This window comes from Lycorma delicatula, chromosome 9 (assembly GCF_047948215.1).
Source record: "Lycorma delicatula isolate Av1 chromosome 9, ASM4794821v1, whole genome shotgun sequence".
NCBI classification, from domain to species: Eukaryota; Metazoa; Arthropoda; class Insecta; order Hemiptera; family Fulgoridae; genus Lycorma; species Lycorma delicatula.
In genome coordinates this window covers 62,479,555-62,498,055 of record NC_134463.1, presented here as the reverse complement: position 1 = coordinate 62,498,055, position 18,501 = coordinate 62,479,555, and the positions used below count along the sequence as shown (strand labels likewise).

Here is an 18,501-nt window from a genome sequence, read left to right as displayed (position 1 = left end):
CGTAAGTAATGCAAGGGTTGTTTTTTCAATCTTCGATTGGCTATAAAAAAAAATACTCATTGACATAAAAAAATTGTTTTATTACTAAAACTTGAGTATTATCTAAATTATTTTTCTACATAATTGCAAAATGATTGAGGCATTTGTCATCGTGACACCTGCTTTCCAATGCCAGTTAGGTAAGGTACAGATAACCTTCCGAAGTTCTTCGTTGGTGGCAAAGTTTTGTCCGTTCAACCATGCCTTCAATTTTCAAAAGAGATGAAAATCACTAGATCCTAGGTTGGACTATATGGTGGATGGTAGAAAACTTCCCACTTGAACTGTTTGAGAAGGTCTTGTGTCATGTTGGCAAAGTGCGGTATTGATGTGGATCATAACCACGCCGGAGAAGAGCATACCTCTTCGTTTGTTCTGGATTGCTCTGCAGAGGTGACGTAAAAATTCATGACAAACTTCCTCAGTAAACTTTGCTAATTACAGTAATGACAGATTTGTCCACCTTCATCATGGACGTCTGTTTGCCCTTCTTTAAATTAACTACACCATTCCTGTGGTGGTACACATGGTGTACCACCACAGGAATGTTTAAAGTTTTCACCATACACTAGGCTCATTCTGCGATGGATTTCAGCAGCGCTATATCCTTCTGCTTGCAGAAAACATATCACACTTCACAACTCATACTTGGTGGGCATCGATTGTAGCGGCATGTTCAATTGCCCATAGCTTGGCTCAGACTGATGCAATGAAGCCAGCAATGGCAGAGGTTGTGGTGGAGGGGTGGCATAATTGTCAGACATGCAGACCTGGCTCCCACCTATCTTTTGTTTACTTAGATGCACAATCGGAGGTTGAAAAAAAAAACAGCCTTCGTATTACACACAGTTATAATGTAGTGAATCATTAAATTTCCTTTATTTTTGTTTGTAAATGTTTTATTTTTTGTCTCTGTTTCTGTAGTATTATTATTGTTTTGATTTTTTTAGATCATTAATATTCTTATAATACATACAGTAACTGGAAATTGAATTTTTATTTTTCATTAAATCTTTAGCAAATTGGAAAATTCTTACTATATCTTTATTTCTAAGATTACATTTTAATCTTGCTTTAATTTTTTCAGTGTAAATGTAGTTGCAGTAATGTAATAAGTCAAATTTTTATAATTTCTCAAAATTAAATTATATATACTTATTTTACTGGAAGTGTAGCTTAAAATAGACTAACTGAAAAACTGTAACATTGATTAATTTTTATTATTCTGTAATCTGATTTGTTATTTTCCTGATAGTCCTTTAAGGGTTAAATTTTAATTGTAAAAGAAAAAAGCAGGAAGAATATGTAAGAGAATTATTACTGTAAAGTCTATTTTTTATTATTTTAGATAGTGTAACAATTATTGCAACATTTATCAATCTGATTGTTGCAATACCTTTTGCCACTTAATGTTTAAAAAATTTGTTTTTACTTTATCAGCTTTTAATTAACTGATGTGAATTATAATAATTTTACTGGGTCAATCCATTTGAAGTGACCCAAAGGTTGGACCAATTAAAAAAAAAAAATTGAAACTCACTCATTTGTTTCCTTCATGTCTCAGGAGCTTAAAACTATTTTTTTTTTTAATTTTTTACTTAAGTATTTACTTGTGGCAGCCATTTTTGTTATGGTGTGCACACCTATTTTTGTGAACTAAAAAAAATATTGGTCCTGGAAGAATGAAACAAGAAATTTGTTCATATTTTCACAAGGTAAAAGATTGGTCCATGGTTTATTTATTTATCTTTCTTCTTTCTATGAGAAAATTACCAGTAAAGTTTTGAACATGAAAAACTGTAAAATTTCACTTTTGGTAATTTTTTCAAGAGGCAGGGATGATGTACACAGTTTGAATTATTTTTTTATATGTAGGTTTATGTTAATAATTTTACCATAAATAATATTAATGGTGATGATATACTTATCCCAAAATTTTTATGATTTTTGAAAACTAATTTAAAAAAAATGCAAATTTTGACTTCAAATAATTCTGATGGGGCTGGTGATAAAAATCTCAAATTTGAACAACTTGTGCGGTGTTTTTGTAGATGTTTATGGCAAATAAAAAAGTTTCTTGTGTATTGTACTAAGAAAGTTATAACCTCTCAAAAATCATGAAAAACATGTTAAAAGCGATACCATTTTGACTCACTAAATTAGTGCTAAAAGGGGGTGTCTTGTCTTCTTGTCGCTTTAATATTTTTATACTTATATAGTTCAAATAGACTTCTTTGAACCATTCAACTACAGTGTTCATGTTATAACAGGCTCTTGAAATTATTTCCAGTTGTCAGGAAAATTCATGTTGCAACATGCTCATTTACGTTGATTGCATCATTTAACTTTGCAGTTAAGACGGTCAGTCTGACATTAGCCAGTGACTTGTTCTCATCTTTATAGTGTCTCAAATTTCATCCTGTGTTTGGAAGTGTTTATTAAAATAAATAAGTTTTACTTAATAATATTATATTTGCAAATTTTAAAATCAGTTAAATTTTTACATTATTTTCAAGTAATTTCACATAAAACAATGGAAGAACAATGGTCCATAGGAATTTATGTGAATGAAGAGTGTCATAAAATAGTGTATGGTACAGTGTCAAAAGAACTCATTAAAATTTGTGAATTTAGTGATGAAAACCGACAACCTATTTTTTTACGTTTAATTCAGATGTCCACTACTATTTGTAAATATCATGAAAAAACGTTTTTGTCAAAATTCAATCACCTGTATGGACAGAGTTCTGTCCAAAATAACATTAGAGCAAGCTCTTAAAGAACACATTTTTCCAAATTTAAATTTAGTTCCTGGAAAGTCTCTTTGTGTTAATTGTTTCAAAAGTATTTTTTCTCAGCAGAACAAAAAACTACATGAAAACAAAAACCAAGAGCAATACATTACCCCACATCACAATATTGAACAATTGGATGCTTCTTGTAGCATTTTGGGTGTATCACCTTCCATAACAAGGAATTACATCAGAACATTAAAAAAACTCATCTATTTTACTGATGGTGCTTCAAGTCAATATAAAAATAAAAAGAATTTTGCTAATTTGTGCAGTCACAAAAAAGACTTTGACCTTGAAGCTGAATGGCACTTCTTTGGATCATCCCATGGGAAAAACACCTGTGATGATGTGGGAGAAACAACAAAACGAGAGGTGGCAAAGGCAAGCCTGCAAAGATCATTGAAACAGTCAGATACTAAACGTTGATGAAATGTATTCATTTTGTAATCAGAAGCTGAAAAAATCAAGTATTTTTTTATTAAATCAGATAAGATAGCCAAGATTTCAGAAACTTTAAAAAAACATTTTGACTGCTGTGAAAGAGTTTTTGGTACTAGAAACAATCACAAGTATGTTCCTGTGTCAGAAGGTATTGTAAGATGTTACTTTACTTCAGACTCCAAAGACTATCAAGACCATCCTGTGTCAAGTATTGTACCACTTTCACTTAAGGAAAAAGACTATTGCCTTTGTGTATGATGATCAGTGATGGATAGTAGAAGTTGTAGATATTCGCCTTGAAAATGACGATGTGCAGGTTTATTTTTTCCACTCAGCTGGACCATGTACGTCATTTCAAAAGTCTCAACAAGACAAAGTGTGGGTACTGATCTGCAAAGTCCTGAGAAAGTTGATATCACTTGAACTAACGACAGTGATGGGGTCGTTCTCACACAATTTCAAGAGAATTGTCAAAAGAGATATCGCAGTTGTAGGTTAACCACATGAAATAATAAACTTTCATTCCTACAGAAACAGGCTATTTCATTGAAGAATACATAAAATTTTGCTACAATTTATTTTTTCTTTGATAGTGTTTATAAAAATAAACCAATATTAAAGTAAAAATGAATTCTTGAAAAAAGGATATAGGCTACTCATTGAAATCTCAGTTTGGGTAAGTTTTACAAGTATTTTTGAATCAAAATTGTATCAGGTTACTGGTATTGGTTAAGTTATCATTAAGTTACGACCTGTTATTAATAATTTAAAAAAAAACTATGTTAAAAATACTGAAAACGTCAACTTCAACAACATAGGGGCAAAATGTAAAGAGAAAAGAAGACAAGAAACCCCCTTGGAGCACTTATTGAGTCAAAATGGTATCGCTTTTAACCGGTTTTTCATGATTTTCGAAAGGTTATAACTATTTTATTAGTATAATACACAAGACATTTTTTTATTTGCCATAAACATCTATAAAAAATCTACATACAAATCTGCAAGTTGTGCATATATGAGATTTTTTATTACCAGCCCCAAAGTTATTTGAAGCTAAAATTCATAAAACATTAATCACCATTAATATTATTTATGGTAAAACTAACATATACATACACATAAAAAAAATAATTCAAACTATTGTCATCCCTGCCTCTTAAAAAAATTACCAAAAGTGAAATTTCATTGTTTTTCATATTTAAATTTATTGGTAATTTTTTCATAGAAAGAAGAGGGATAGGTAAATAAACCACTGGACTAAGCCTTTACTTTAAGAAAATGATTAAATTGCTTTTTATTTCATCCTTCCAGAACCAATAGTTTTTTAGTTGATTTTTCCCATAAGTTTTAAGGTTCTGAAACATAGAAAAAAGTGGATAAATTTCAGTTTTTTTTTAATTGGTCAAGCTACCAGCTTATGTTTTTTGGCACACTTAAAATGGATTGACCCTACTTTGTTAACTAAAAATTGATTGTTTGTCCCTTATACCTGAAGATGGCACAGTGCATGACTACATGCCCCCCAATGCACATGTCATTTGTAAATTTACATCTGCTCTTATTTTATGGTAGAAAATAAAACAAAAATTAATATACTTTTATTACCCATGTCCAAGCATGGGCAAACAACTTTAGTTCCAAAAACATTTTCTCTCGAACAATCTCCGGTAATGTGAAATGAATTGTATGCCTCAGTAACAATATAATTGTGCTTGCTGAGTGCTGGTAAAATGGAGAGGTGTTATAAACAGATTAATAAAATCTGAAGTATGGCATGGAGCTGGTATATAGGAATATACTGGTCTCCATATATGCTACAGAGATGACAGTCAATATGTGTTATGACTAGATCATTTTATCATAATGAGTTTTATTTCATATTGTTTCTCATGAATATTTAAAACATGTTATAGGTTTATTTTTTAAAACTAAAATCTGAAATGCACTTTTCTTCTCAGTATGTAGATTTTTCAAGAAACTATAAAATTTTAATGTTTCCAGTCATTTGGACTACAGAATTTAAAGTTATTTCTACATTTTTAGAGTATTTTATTTTGTATAAAGAATTGGTTGTGAACAAGTCTGTTTTCCTTTTTTTGACACATAACTGCAATTTTATAAATTCATTTTTTTTTACATGCTGTCATTTTATAACCACTTTATTGATAATTTGATTTTATTACTCCATTGTATGATAGTTCAACTTATTTAAATTTCAGATTGTTGATGAGTCAACTAAAGAAGCAGCTATAGTAGATCCAGTTGAGCCTGATACTGTAATAAATGCTGTTCAGGAAGAGGGTGTTCATTTAAAAAGTGTTTTAACCACACATCATCATTGGTATGTGTCTTTTGTTTGTATTTGTACTTACTATAATTCATTTTCTATTTTTGATTAAAAATGAATATTTGTTAAATAATGAATTCATTATTAAAATGAATGGTTAATTTTACATTTGTATGTTTTGCATTTTATTGGAGCAAAAAGGGATATGATAATATCACCATTTCAAAATCCATTTTAACTCTTTAAACTGTGAATTTAAAAAAAAATATAGAATATATATAGTTCTTAGATACTATATATCTATAGTATCTAACATACTATAGCATATCTAAAAAAAATTTATAGCTGATATTTTCATATGTTCTAGAAAAATTAAAAAAAAATTAAATTTCATTGTTACTCCATTAAACTCAATATTTCAAAAATTCCTTTCTTATGTGCACTTACACCATAAGAGGAACATGTATACAGATTTTCATCAATTTAGCTTTAGTAGTTTTTATTGGGTGTTGATGAATCAGTCAGTCAGGAAAGTTGCTTTAAAGATACAGATATTTGTATATTAATTTAGTAAAATCAATTCTTCTTTTACTGTTGTCCATATATACTGTTCTCCATATATTACTGTTCTCTGCACTAATTATATTAAAGACTAAAGTAAAATTGAGCTATCCACCAGAGAACAGAATCTAATAATATTTCTTACCTTATTATTACTTCTTCATATGTACATCAAAATCGCTTTCGAGTATTTTCTCTCATTGTCAGTCGATCAAAAATTAAAGTTTAAAATTACACATTAAAAATTAAAATTCTGGACTGGCGAATATCCACCAAAAAGATAGTCCATATACTGAACATCTCCAGGGAGCGTGTTGGTATCATTATTACCACAATCGTAGATGTGCGCAAGCTATCAGCAAAGTGGGTGCCCAAATGTTTGAACTGTGATCAGTGGAAAGAATGAGTTTTGAGACATCCTAAGCCATTTTGCACTATTTTGAAGCTCCAGAGATCTCTTAGGCTAGATTAGTGACTGAGGATGAAACTTGGCTTCACATTTATGATCCTGAAACCAAGGAGCAGGATAAAAAATGGCGCCACAGCGATTCCCTGCAGCCGAAGAAGTTCCACACACAGAAATCAGCCAAAAAAGTGATGGCGTATGTTTTCTGGGACAAAGACGGCATTCTTTTGGTGGACTATTTACCACAGGGATCTAGTATAACCGACAATATTATGCTAATATTGATACTGCTGGATCAGTTTAAGGAGGCAATTGAAAGAAACATCAAGGGAAGTTGGCCAAAGGGATGCTTCTGTTGCATGACAATGCACCTGCACACATGTCCAATGTTGTAGCTGCAAATTGACGACCCTGGGCTTCCAACTGGTCAGCTATCATCCTCCCTACTCACCAGACCTAGGCCCTTTGAACCATTATCTGTTTTTCAACTTGAAGAAACACCTGAAGGGTATTCGTTTTGAGGACATTGAAGATGTCAGAGAGGCTGCTGAGACTGGTTTCATGTCCAGTCAAAGGAAATTTATTTGCATGGACTAGAAAAGATGCAACAACGATGTACCAAGTGTATCAGTCTCAGGGGAGAATATATTGAATAAATGGATAATTTCAGAACTCTGGCTCCATTCTTTCTAGGCAAAGCCAGGAATTTTTCAGCACCCCCTCCTATATATGTATATACAGGGGTACATCTGTTCCAAATTATATAGCAAATGAATAAGATAATATTGAAAAAGTTCAGTTTCTTTCTGGACAAACCTCATATAAATTTATGGATTAAATGAAACTGAAAAAATTTAAGATCAGTGGATTACATGTTGTTAATTCTATCTATTTGTTTACTTCATATATTTCTTTGAGACTTATTCACACGTTAATTACTTTATTAATAAGTAGTGTATTCTAAAATTGATTTTCTCAGGGATCATGCTGGAGGAAACAAAAAACTGGTTAGTAAGGTTCCTGGTCTAACTGTATATGGAGGTGATGTTCGTGTAGATGCTCTGACAAATAAAGTTTGTGACGGTGACAAAATTAATATAGGAAATTTGCAAGTCAATTGTATGTTTACACCTTGTCACACATCTGGACATATATGTTATTTTATTAAACCGGATGACCAACCTGGTGCTGTATTTACGGGTAAGTGTATGCATTATATAATCAAGGTGTTTATTTTTTAATTGTATTTTAAAGTATTGTGTTAAAAATATTTGTATGACTTTTAGTAGTGGGTGTTTTTGGATATATATCCATTACTGAAGTGTCATCAGGTTTGTTATTAGATGTAAATCTGTTAATCTTGTTTCAACTAGAGAATCACTAAAACCAATTGAAATACTTTTTTTTTTCACTTAAAAACTTTTCACTACATATAAAACTACTGCATGATTGTTTTCATGGGGGTGGGGCGAATGTGAGTGATTTTCTCTGATGAGATTATATACATTTGAGCTATACACATCAGTAGTATAGAATATACTTTCTTTTCTCCTCTGTCCTTATACTACACTAAAATTCTCTTTTCAGAGCCTTACTGGAGTTCTAAGTAGCACATCTCCTCCAGTTCATAGTGATAGCTAGGAAGAAGCTATTATACTTCATTGAAAATGTTTAATATAGTAATTTCTACTGACCTATATTTATGTTAATATAAATAAATCAACATATGTGTTGTAAATTAATGTGTATGAAATGTAGTAAGTAAATGCTGTATAAAGAAGATGTTTGTACAGTGATATTAAATGAAATTTAAGACATTTGAAAATAGGTGATGCCTTATATTTTGCTATGTTAGATTTGTTCTTCTTTTATAATCTTGTGTATTAATACCATGCAATAAATTTCACGATAAAAAGTATAATAAAAATACAGTATTTTATTATTTAAAATTATCTACATTTTAGATGACAGGTTTTAAAAATCTGTGTCCTGCTTTCAGTTGTTCTTGTGATGATTTTCAGTGAGTCATTATTATATGATAATTTATTATCTATAAATTGGCTTAGCAACATATATTTCATATATAGTTAAATTACAGATAGATCATCTTAAAAAAAAATCTTGTTTAAATTATTTATTTTTATTTAATGAGATGGTGGGCATTGACTGCTATGATCATTTAGCCCGAATGGAAATTTTTAATGTATGAAAAATGCCATACATTTTTTTTTGAAAAGATAGTAATTTAAAATTAAAATAAAGAAAAATTTCCATTTGATTTTTTTGGAGTTAATTACCCAGTTAAACCCTGTGAGGAATATACTTCATTCTAAGTACTGTATGTAATATTTAAATTAATGAAAACAAAAATCTAATTCCATTATAGAATTACAAATTTTAGTTCTAGAAATAATAAAATATAATAAATAAATCAAATTGGTGTTTTGTAGTTTGGACAGTAAAATATCTTATAACTTGTATAGCTTGTACAGTAAAATATTTATCACTAGAAATGTTTGTCCCATCTAACAAGAGCAGTTTTACAAGAAAAAAATATTGAAAGAAAATCTGGTATAGAGTTCTTAAATATCATTTTTGTAATGATATTCAACTTTTTAATGATGGCCTTTTTTTACAGGTATAGAATATACTTAGATTTACTTGAAAACTGTAAGGCAGTTACCAAACAGTAAATATATATTTATTATAAAACATCAATGTTAATGTTTGTGTTAAATTAAACCTAAAATAAACCTTTTATTGGAAAAATGTTGATTGGTGATTATAGGTTTCTATATTTTTGAATTGTGCCTGAGTGTAATGTTTTAGGTTGCACTTTATATTGTATGTTTTAGTTGGTACCCTTATTTTATTATAATGACTTTTTCTTTATTACATTATTTTATAAGCTTTAATTATTATTCAGTACTGTTGAACAAAACCATTTTCATGCTTGCTATGAAGTTTTGAAGATGATTGATTTATAAATATATTGTAAAAAGACCAGTGTAACGGATCTGAGTAATGGAATTAAGAAAAAAACTAGTATAAAATAATAATGGAAGGAATCCAGATAGGGACTAAAAGAAATCTTTTTTGTAAGGCTAACAGGTCAGTTTAACAATCATTCTTTATATACCAATGACACACATCTCAACATATGTTGTTTAATGAGAATCACTGGACCAGACTAGAATTTTATGGGAAAATGTAAAGACTGATGATTGATCATTCACATACTTTGACTTGGGTCTGGCTCTGCAGGTCAAGAGGATAGGAACATAAATACTTCAGGAAAGATGAGTTAAGATCAGTTTTTAAGAAGAGAGTATAAGTGTATGTGGTCGATGTGAGTGCAACGTTATCTGTCAATGTGAAATCCTGAACTCATTCATTAATTGTTAGGGTAGTTTTATTTGTAAACGGGAAAAGTATTTGCAATAGTGAAAAACTTTAGACTAATCTTATCTTCATAGTAATACAATACCATTTGTTAGAGGTACAAATATTAGTGGTCATGATATTAGTGATCTTTTGTCAAGGGGACTGAATTTTAAATTACCTGTAAACAAATCTGACCTTACTTTAAATTCTATTTTGTATGTAATCATTTATTATTATTATTGTAATGGTTGTGACTACTATTATTGTTGTTTGTGTATTATTGTCATTAATTATTCTTATTATTATTGATTTGTTTTATTTTACTTATGTTCTTAAAGTAATTAATTGTATTGTAGTAATTAATTGTAAATCTAAACATTTTCAATCGTTAATCTCTCAGTATCCTGATAGAGCCATGAATATGTGATAATTACTATGTTAAACTCTGTGCAAATATGGAAAAATTCTTGCTAAAGTACATCAAAAGATTGTAATGGAAGGCTGTAGTGATTTATCTACTTTGTACTCAGTTTTAAACTGTTTAAAAGTGGTTTGAAATCTGGTAATAATGGTTTACATTTGGGATGGTTGTCTTAATATCAGCTGAATGCTCATGAATGTGAGTTATGTTTCATGTATCACTGGCAAAGCATATGTGATAGATCATTTTAAATACTGATTTACTGTTCAAGAAAGTGTGGAAAAATAGTAGTATATTTACATATGTTATTATACATTATCATATGGCAGTATTGTTAGACTCCCATAACTGATGATTCAGGATCAGAAAGATATTGAAATCCACCAGAAACTATTAAGTAGTGGAAAGATGACAAAATGTTTTTTTTTAAATAATCATAATGTGTGAAACTATGGGTGAACAATGAAAGAAAGCCTACTTATAGTAGGGCTGGAAAAGTTTTACAGAGATCAAAATAACATGTTAGATTCTGAACATTAAAGTAAATATTTTTTTTTTGTTTTTAAAGATTCAGGGTTATTTATTATAAAATTCTGCAAGAACAATCAAAAGTGACTTGGTGGTTCTACCTCAAATTGTTAAATAACTGTAGAATAACTAGTGCCATATGACTTGGTGGTTCTACCTCAAAGTGTTAAATAACTAGAATAACTAGCGCCATATGACTTGGTCTCATATGTTTATTTCATGATAACAATGATTATATTCATACAATTTAATTGATTTGCAAAAAATTGAGTCTGATCTGGTTCTGCAAAATTTTTCTTCTTTCTGTTTACCTACCTTATTTTACTATGTAAAATTGTGAAAATGTTTTCAAAAATTGTATTCAGGAGTAGAAATACTATTGAATAAGGTGTATCAAACTAAGATTGAAGTAATGTCAAGGGAAATAAAGTTCACTAGGTTTTAACCATAAATTAATAAAAAAAATGGGAACTTTCTGTAAAAACCTTTTGAGTATTATTTTAGTAAGTTATTTTACAATACAAATTTTTTAATTTTTGTGATTAGCATGGTCAGTTATGTTGAAAATTAACATATATCTGTACTATAGTTCGACAGTGTTGGGACAACTGTATCCAATAAAAAGTGAGAAGTGTGCATTAAACATTTGGTTTTTTTGTAGGGTTTTAATCCACTAGTGTTGTACTCTGGGTAGTCATTTCTTTTGTTATGCTTGTTTTAACTTTGATTTCTTGGAAATTAGTGGTTAATATGGTAGTTGTGGTCTATTAATATAATTTTAAAGACGCAAGACATTGTGTAACCTTATTGATACTGACAGTAAATAAAAAAAATCAATCAATCACACAATTAACTTGTGTAATTTTATTTTTCTAGGCGATACTTTATTTATTGCTGGCTGTGGAAAATTCTTTGAAGGTACACCAGCTGAGATGTATAGAGCACTGATTGATAAACTTGGTTCATTACCTAATGATACTGTAAGTAAACTTATTTCTAATAATGTAACTATCTTATGCTTGCAATAAAAATTAATAAATTTTATTTTATGTGAAAATATGCTTGTATATATGCACAGAAGTACTACATGCAATTGTAAATTAAAGATATAGTTACATCACACTGAAAGAGGTTTAGTAAAACTACAGCTCTATGTGTTGAACTAGTAACAGTCATCCCAGTCGGGGTTTGCAGTTTTCATTCCATACTTTGCACAATAGTCTTATGCAAAAGTTTCTATACTACATGGCAAATTAAACATCAAAAAAACATTTGCTTGGAAAAAGGTAATGTAAAAATAAATTTTGATATTTATTTTATAATGGTTGATTCCCATTGAGTAAGAAGTCCAGGTAGTTTTGTTCTTGTCTTTATCTGTTAGGTACTGATTGGATGTAGATGTTCTGGTGTTAAACATATCATCCTTAAAATAACATAGTCACACTTAAGAACAACAAGCTTTCCGTATCAGGCTTAGTAAGGTAAATAAAGGGTTGTCTTCTTCAGCTTCCTGAATACACTATTGTATATCCACAGATCAAAGTAGTGGGCTAGCCCTAAAAGTGTCATTATTCTGTACACCAATCAGATTGATTGTATGTTGAACAACATTGCTTACAAAGAAAGCAGTTCTGGTGACTTATACCTCAGATCTTAGTCACTGTCGAGAAAGAAGGAACAGATAGTGTAAAACAACAATTTATTGTTGCTTTACACTTTTATTATCTATTGTGATGCCTAAAAACTGTGAATGTCTCAAGTGAAATAATTAGACACTTTTGTCTTTAAAAAGAATAAGTTATGTGTTATTTTAAGTGATGAATAACTCTTTTTAATTTTTACAGAAAGTATTTTGTGGACATGAATATACTGTATCAAATTTAAAATTTGCTCAGACTGTAGAACCAGGAAATACAGCAATTTTAGATAAACTGCAGTGGGCAAATTCAATGAGAGCAGATCAACAACCAACAGTGCCATCAACTATTGGTATGATCATAAAAACTTTCAACTATGTGGTTGGTGTATTCAATTTGGTTGTCTTTTTTTAAATTAATTAATTAAAAAATCAAAATGAGTTTGGTTTAAGCAGATAATTGTACTTTTTTAAAGATCTCAGATATGATGTGGAAGGAGATTGATATGGTTGTCTGATTCTCCTTTAATCCCTTATCAGTGATAAGTGACATATATTTGAAAATTATTTTACAATCTATTTATTTTAATTAATTAATAATGATTTAATATGAAATAGTAGAGTTTACAAAATTTTGCACAAATTGTGAGCTAATATATATAAAACTGTGAGCTAATATATATAAAATTAATTATAAATGACAGTATTGTTTTTAATTATTTTATCAAAGGTTTTTTGTTCAAAAAGTTTAAAATTTACATAGGTTATTTATAAAGTTTGAAAAATATTTCCTTTCCTATAATAAATTAATTGGAAAACAAAAAATAGCAGATTAAAATAACAAAATGTTAGAAACATTTGTAAGATTACTATATTTAATTGTGAGACAATTTTTTACACCTATTTCTCTGATAAGGTTTGAAAACTTCCCAACTTAATGTTCATTTAAGAAAATCTGTATACAAGTTGTATCACAAAGTTCTCCTGGGACTTTTGTAATTTATTCTACTCGTGAAAATAATGGAAAACTTCATATAAACATATGTGCTAAAATGCTTCATTTGTGATACGGCTAGTGAAAAATTCCACTCCGATTTCAGCTATTCCGTTTGTACTGAAATTTTTAGGACATTAATTAAGGGGGCCAAATTAGTGACTTTTTATGATTTTTGATCTGAAATATTGAATAAAAGTAGATCAAACTGTATCTGCAGTAGTTTTTGAGAAATATGGGGTAAAAAACCCTGTTTCTTATGTTTGATGTATAATAACTTTATTAAATGGGTGATAAACACATAAAACTCTAACAAAACTTGTAGAAAATTTAATTCTAAACAAAATTATGTAATATAAGTTGAATAAAACCAAGAAAAGTTAGAAAAATTTGAATTTTATTTAGAAACAACCAAAGTGCATTATACATAAAAATTGTTATCAAGATGATTATTATTATTATATTTTCTGCTAAGATCATTGTGATTTCCTTGCTTAGCTTCATTCCTTTATCATATGTAGACATGTTTTGGAATAATTCCATTGTCAAAACTTATTTTACTTCTTTTTTCTTATTTTATTACAAAATTACAAAAGATTTAAATAAACAAAATATTTTTACTTGTTTGTACAAGCTTGATAGTCCATTGGGCTGGTCTAGTGGTTAACTTACTGAGCTCAAATCCTAGTAAAGTAAAGGCAGTTACATTTATAGGATTTGAATACCAGATCATGAATACCGGTGTTCTTTGGTGGATGGGTTTCTGTTAACCACAATTCTCAGGACTGGATGACCTGAGACTGTACAAGACTACACTTCATTCACATTCATCCACTGAAGTAATAATACCTTATGATGGTTCTGGAGGCTAAACAGAAGAAGAGAGATTTCGTATGTACAAGCTTGATGAATCTTTCATATGACCATGTAGTGTATAAATTTTTATCAATTGATGGAATCTGATAAAACTAAGCTTTAGGTTAATGTTTGACTTCCTATATAAGTTAAAGAATTTTATTTTATAAATTACAGTTTAGTTGAAATGACTCACTCGCTGCTCTTTTCTGTGTAATTTATAATTTTTTCTGTTTTTACTAATCAAAATTTAAAGATTCAACTAGCATTGCTTGTGTTTAGGTCAAAACATATAATTTTTTCTTATTTACTAATATCCTTAAATTTCACTTACAGGTGAGGAAAAAGAAACTAATCCTTTTATGAGAGTTGCTGAAAAGTCATTTCAGAAACTAGCAAATGCTGAAGATCCGGTTGCTATTATGGGTTTTATTCGACGAACTAAGGACAACTTTAGACCTAAGTAAACACTAAGGTGTTCTTGTTATAATATTTTTAGGCTTTTTCTACATATATAAGTATATTTTTATATTTTTTTGCTACCCTCATTCGACCTAATATTAAATTAAGGCAATAACAAATTTTTTTTTATTTGTATAACTGTAAAGTCATACCAGTTACAGATTACTGACATTTATTGCACTCAATTATGTTATATATTTAAAATATATAATAGAAAATATTTATATGTATTAAATTTTTTGAAATTATGGTGGTTTATAATGTCATCGGGAATTTACATAATGAAGAAATTAAAACACCAATTTACATAATGAAGCAATTAAAATAAATATCTGAAAAAGTGTAATAAAAAAATGATAAGTTGTAATCTAATATATCTTTTTGTTAAGGACATGTTGTTTTCTTTTAATATATATCCTTAAGCTCTGTATCTTCCAACTTTGATGTTTGATGTATTATTTCTATTTGGTGAATTCTAATTTGTTTTAAATGTTTAATAATGGATCTTTTGACCTTTATACTTTTTCACTTTGATTTCCTTAGTTTTTACCCTCTTATTTAATTTTTTGTGTTTGATAATCTTTAATGTTTTATTAAACCTTAAATATGCAACATTCTTTGATTTGGTATTCAGGCAATAATCTTTTTATTGTGTAAAATAACCTTTGGTTGATGATAACCTTGTTGTTTTTCATTTATTGAAATAAGATTATAATTTTGACTTAGCTTAGAACATCTACATTCATCTATGCTGCAGAAAGTAAAGTCGCTATTTTCTGTTTCACATGTACTGCTAGCATGTAAAATAATTATGTTAGAGTTTTTGGTTTGATTAGAGCTCTTTTTTCATATGGATACAATTCCTCTTTATAGACTTTCTAATTAGTGGAGTACATATTAACATTCTAATATTTATATCGTGCATGAAGCAAGAGATTTTCAAACATACTTCAAAGCCTTCTCTTTAGTTCTCAACAACTGACAGACCAACAAAAATTTGGCCAATTTCACGGAAACATGAACAATATTTACATATAGACAAGATCCTTATGTATAGATGAATTCATGATGCTGTGGAAAAGCAAATTGTTATTTTGTGTATATGTAAAAGGGAAATGACATTGTACATGTTAATTGAACTAACAACATTCATTTTGCATGTCTTAGTGTATTTGGATCCTTTGCTCTAGACATTGGTGGACAAGGTTTATGTTAATAAAGTGTTGTTGGTAGACAAGATCTTGTTAATAAAGTGCTCTGTAAATTAATGAAGGATAATTAGGTAGAGGTTTTTATGGGTAATTACTCCGGGACATTTAGAATTAATAACAAAGGAAATCCATCCCCTGTTTGTCAAATTGAAAACCACAAATTGTCAAACTGTTTACTGTATATATGGTTTATATGCATTTTTGGATTGTTGATACAGGGATTTGCTGATGATCAGCTCTGAATTTGTTGCATACATGGTCAAAACTCATTCGCAAAGGTGATGATACACTGTCGAAACTGGAGGCAATATAATGAAGTGACAGGTGGAATTTGTTGAGATGAAAACATTAAATTGCTTAAAAAGTTGATAATCCATATTTCTTGTAAACATTATTAACTATAACAAAAATTAATTGAATTTCAAGTTTCATTATTATTTTTGTCCATCCATTAAAAAATTTGATTCTACCATTGTTTCATTAAAAAAAAATAGTAGACTTCTACCTTGATATGACTGAAAAAACTTGCTTTAGCAAAAGGACAAAGAATATGAAAACATTGTTAGGAATGTACTGAACTGAAACAAAGAAAAGATACAACATTTTATTGTCCAACATATCTGGATCAACTATTTTGTGTCTAACTATGTGTTTTAATTACCTTCACAATAATTTTAATGGTTAAATAACATAATTCGGTGTGAACTGATATTTTACTATTGGAATAAAATATTATTATTTTTAATTATTTTATTTTAGATTCTAATTTCTTTCAAAAATGGTACTTAGTTTTTCAAAATAACTTATTTCTAGATTACATCTTACCATTATTTTATTTTTAGATTACACTTCATATTTTAATTTAGTTTGGACCGTCTATGAATTGCATTAAAAAACAACTTTACTTTGCATTTTGTTTACTTTTGTACCGGTAAACAGTGATAATAATATATTAGTCAGTAATTGAATGTTAAAATTTAAAAAACTGAAACTCATAATACTGCGAGAATAGTTCTAAGAGAAGAAATGGATATCAGTGAAAATTATAATCTATAAAGAATGGACTGATTATGGCTGCAGAAAGTGTTGGGAAAAGAGAAACAAAAAACCAAAAAAGAATGGATCACAGAAGAAATAATTGATTTAATAAATCAGCAGAGAAATCTGAAGAAGAAAGAACAGTACATGGCAGTAAGAAATGAAATCAAAAAATGTAAACAAGTGAAGGAAAACTATTTTCAAGAAAGATGTAAGGAAATAGAACAGCTGTCACATGTGAAAAAAAATGTAAAGACTTTTGTAAATGTAGAATAAAGGTAAACTGTATAGAGGATAAAGATGGCAAACGTTTATATTAACAAAAGAAAATTGCGATATCGTGAAAAAGATGATTTTTTTAAAAAGATTTATGAAGGGAAGATTGTGATAGAAGATGTCCAGGAACCTTTAGATGAAGTTGATGAGGAAAACAGGGGGGACAGAATATTGAGAGATGAATTTGATTTAGCATTGACCAAACTAAAAGATAAAAAGGCTCCAGGTGTGGATAACGTTCCAGTCAAGCTAATAAAAACAACAGGGAAACTTAATGCGACATATGAAACTGCAGATTTTCCAACAAATTTAAAAAAAAAAATTGCATAATTGTACCTTTGTGAAAAAGACTTGTGCTAAAAAATGCAACACCTACCAAACCTTGAGCTTAATATCACGTCAAAAATATTAACAACGAACATTCTTAAAAGTGTAGAAGCCAAGATAGATTTTACACTTCCTGAAGACAGTTTGGTTTTAGGAAGGAAGCAGGTATTTAGGAAGGAAGCAGGTAGTAGGGTTTGTTTTTTAAAACGGCTTTCAGTATGAAAGTGAAATTTTTCACATCAAACAATATTAACCTGAAATTAAGGAAACAGTTGCTAAAATATTGTATATGGAGCATACTATTATGTGGGAGTGATGAGAAGATAGAAAGAAGGAGGTTTGTTGAAGCCTTTGAGAAAAATTTGAGAACCACAATGTTTGATGGATCACATTAGGAAGAGAAGAAATAACTGAATTGGATATGTGTTTAGGCAAGACTGCTTGTTACTGAATGTCGTGGAGGGCAAGAATTGTAGAGAAAGACCTCAGCTGGGATTTACTGATCAAATGTTTCAAGATTTTGGTTGTCCGTTATATAAACAACTTAAAGTACTAGTTTGAGAAGTGTGGAGAACTGCTGCAAACCGACCTGTGAGTTGCTAACCAAAGAAGAAAAGTATGATTAACTGATAATTAGTAAATTATTATTATAAATTTTATGCACTAAGAAAGAATTAATGAAACTGTTGAAAAAGAAGTTTAATGTGTTTACTACATTAATTCAAAAATATTATTACAGTATAACAACTTTTAGTTTAAAAAAATCAAAAATTAAAACTTATTTGTGTACTTTTTATGTAAAACTGTAATTATAGTAACCTATACCTATAGCACTGTTTT

The 18,501-nt window shown here is 29.2% G+C and overlaps 1 protein-coding gene across 7 annotated transcripts in view; it reads left to right on the top strand.

Moving 5' to 3' along the window:
- The window catches only part of tzn (hydroxyacylglutathione hydrolase tenzing norgay), a 30,505-nt gene that overhangs the window by 8,935 nt on the left and 3,069 nt on the right, over nt 1-18,501 (top strand). For 5 of the 7 annotated variants that reach the window (XM_075374662.1, XM_075374664.1, XM_075374663.1 and 2 more), the window contains 6 exons: nt 5,495-5,616; nt 7,509-7,729; nt 11,739-11,842; nt 12,707-12,851; nt 14,684-14,810; nt 16,239-16,317. In XM_075374662.1, coding sequence (XP_075230777.1) covers nt 5,495-5,616; nt 7,509-7,729; nt 11,739-11,842; nt 12,707-12,851; nt 14,684-14,810; nt 16,239-16,302 — 783 coding nt within the window. In that variant the 3' untranslated portion in view covers nt 16,303-16,317. Of the gene's footprint in view, nt 1-5,494; nt 5,617-7,508; nt 7,730-11,738; nt 11,843-12,706; nt 12,852-14,683; nt 15,144-16,238; nt 16,318-18,501 lie in introns of those variants that run through there. The other 2 variants (XM_075374667.1, XM_075374668.1) reach the window with 2 other exon arrangements.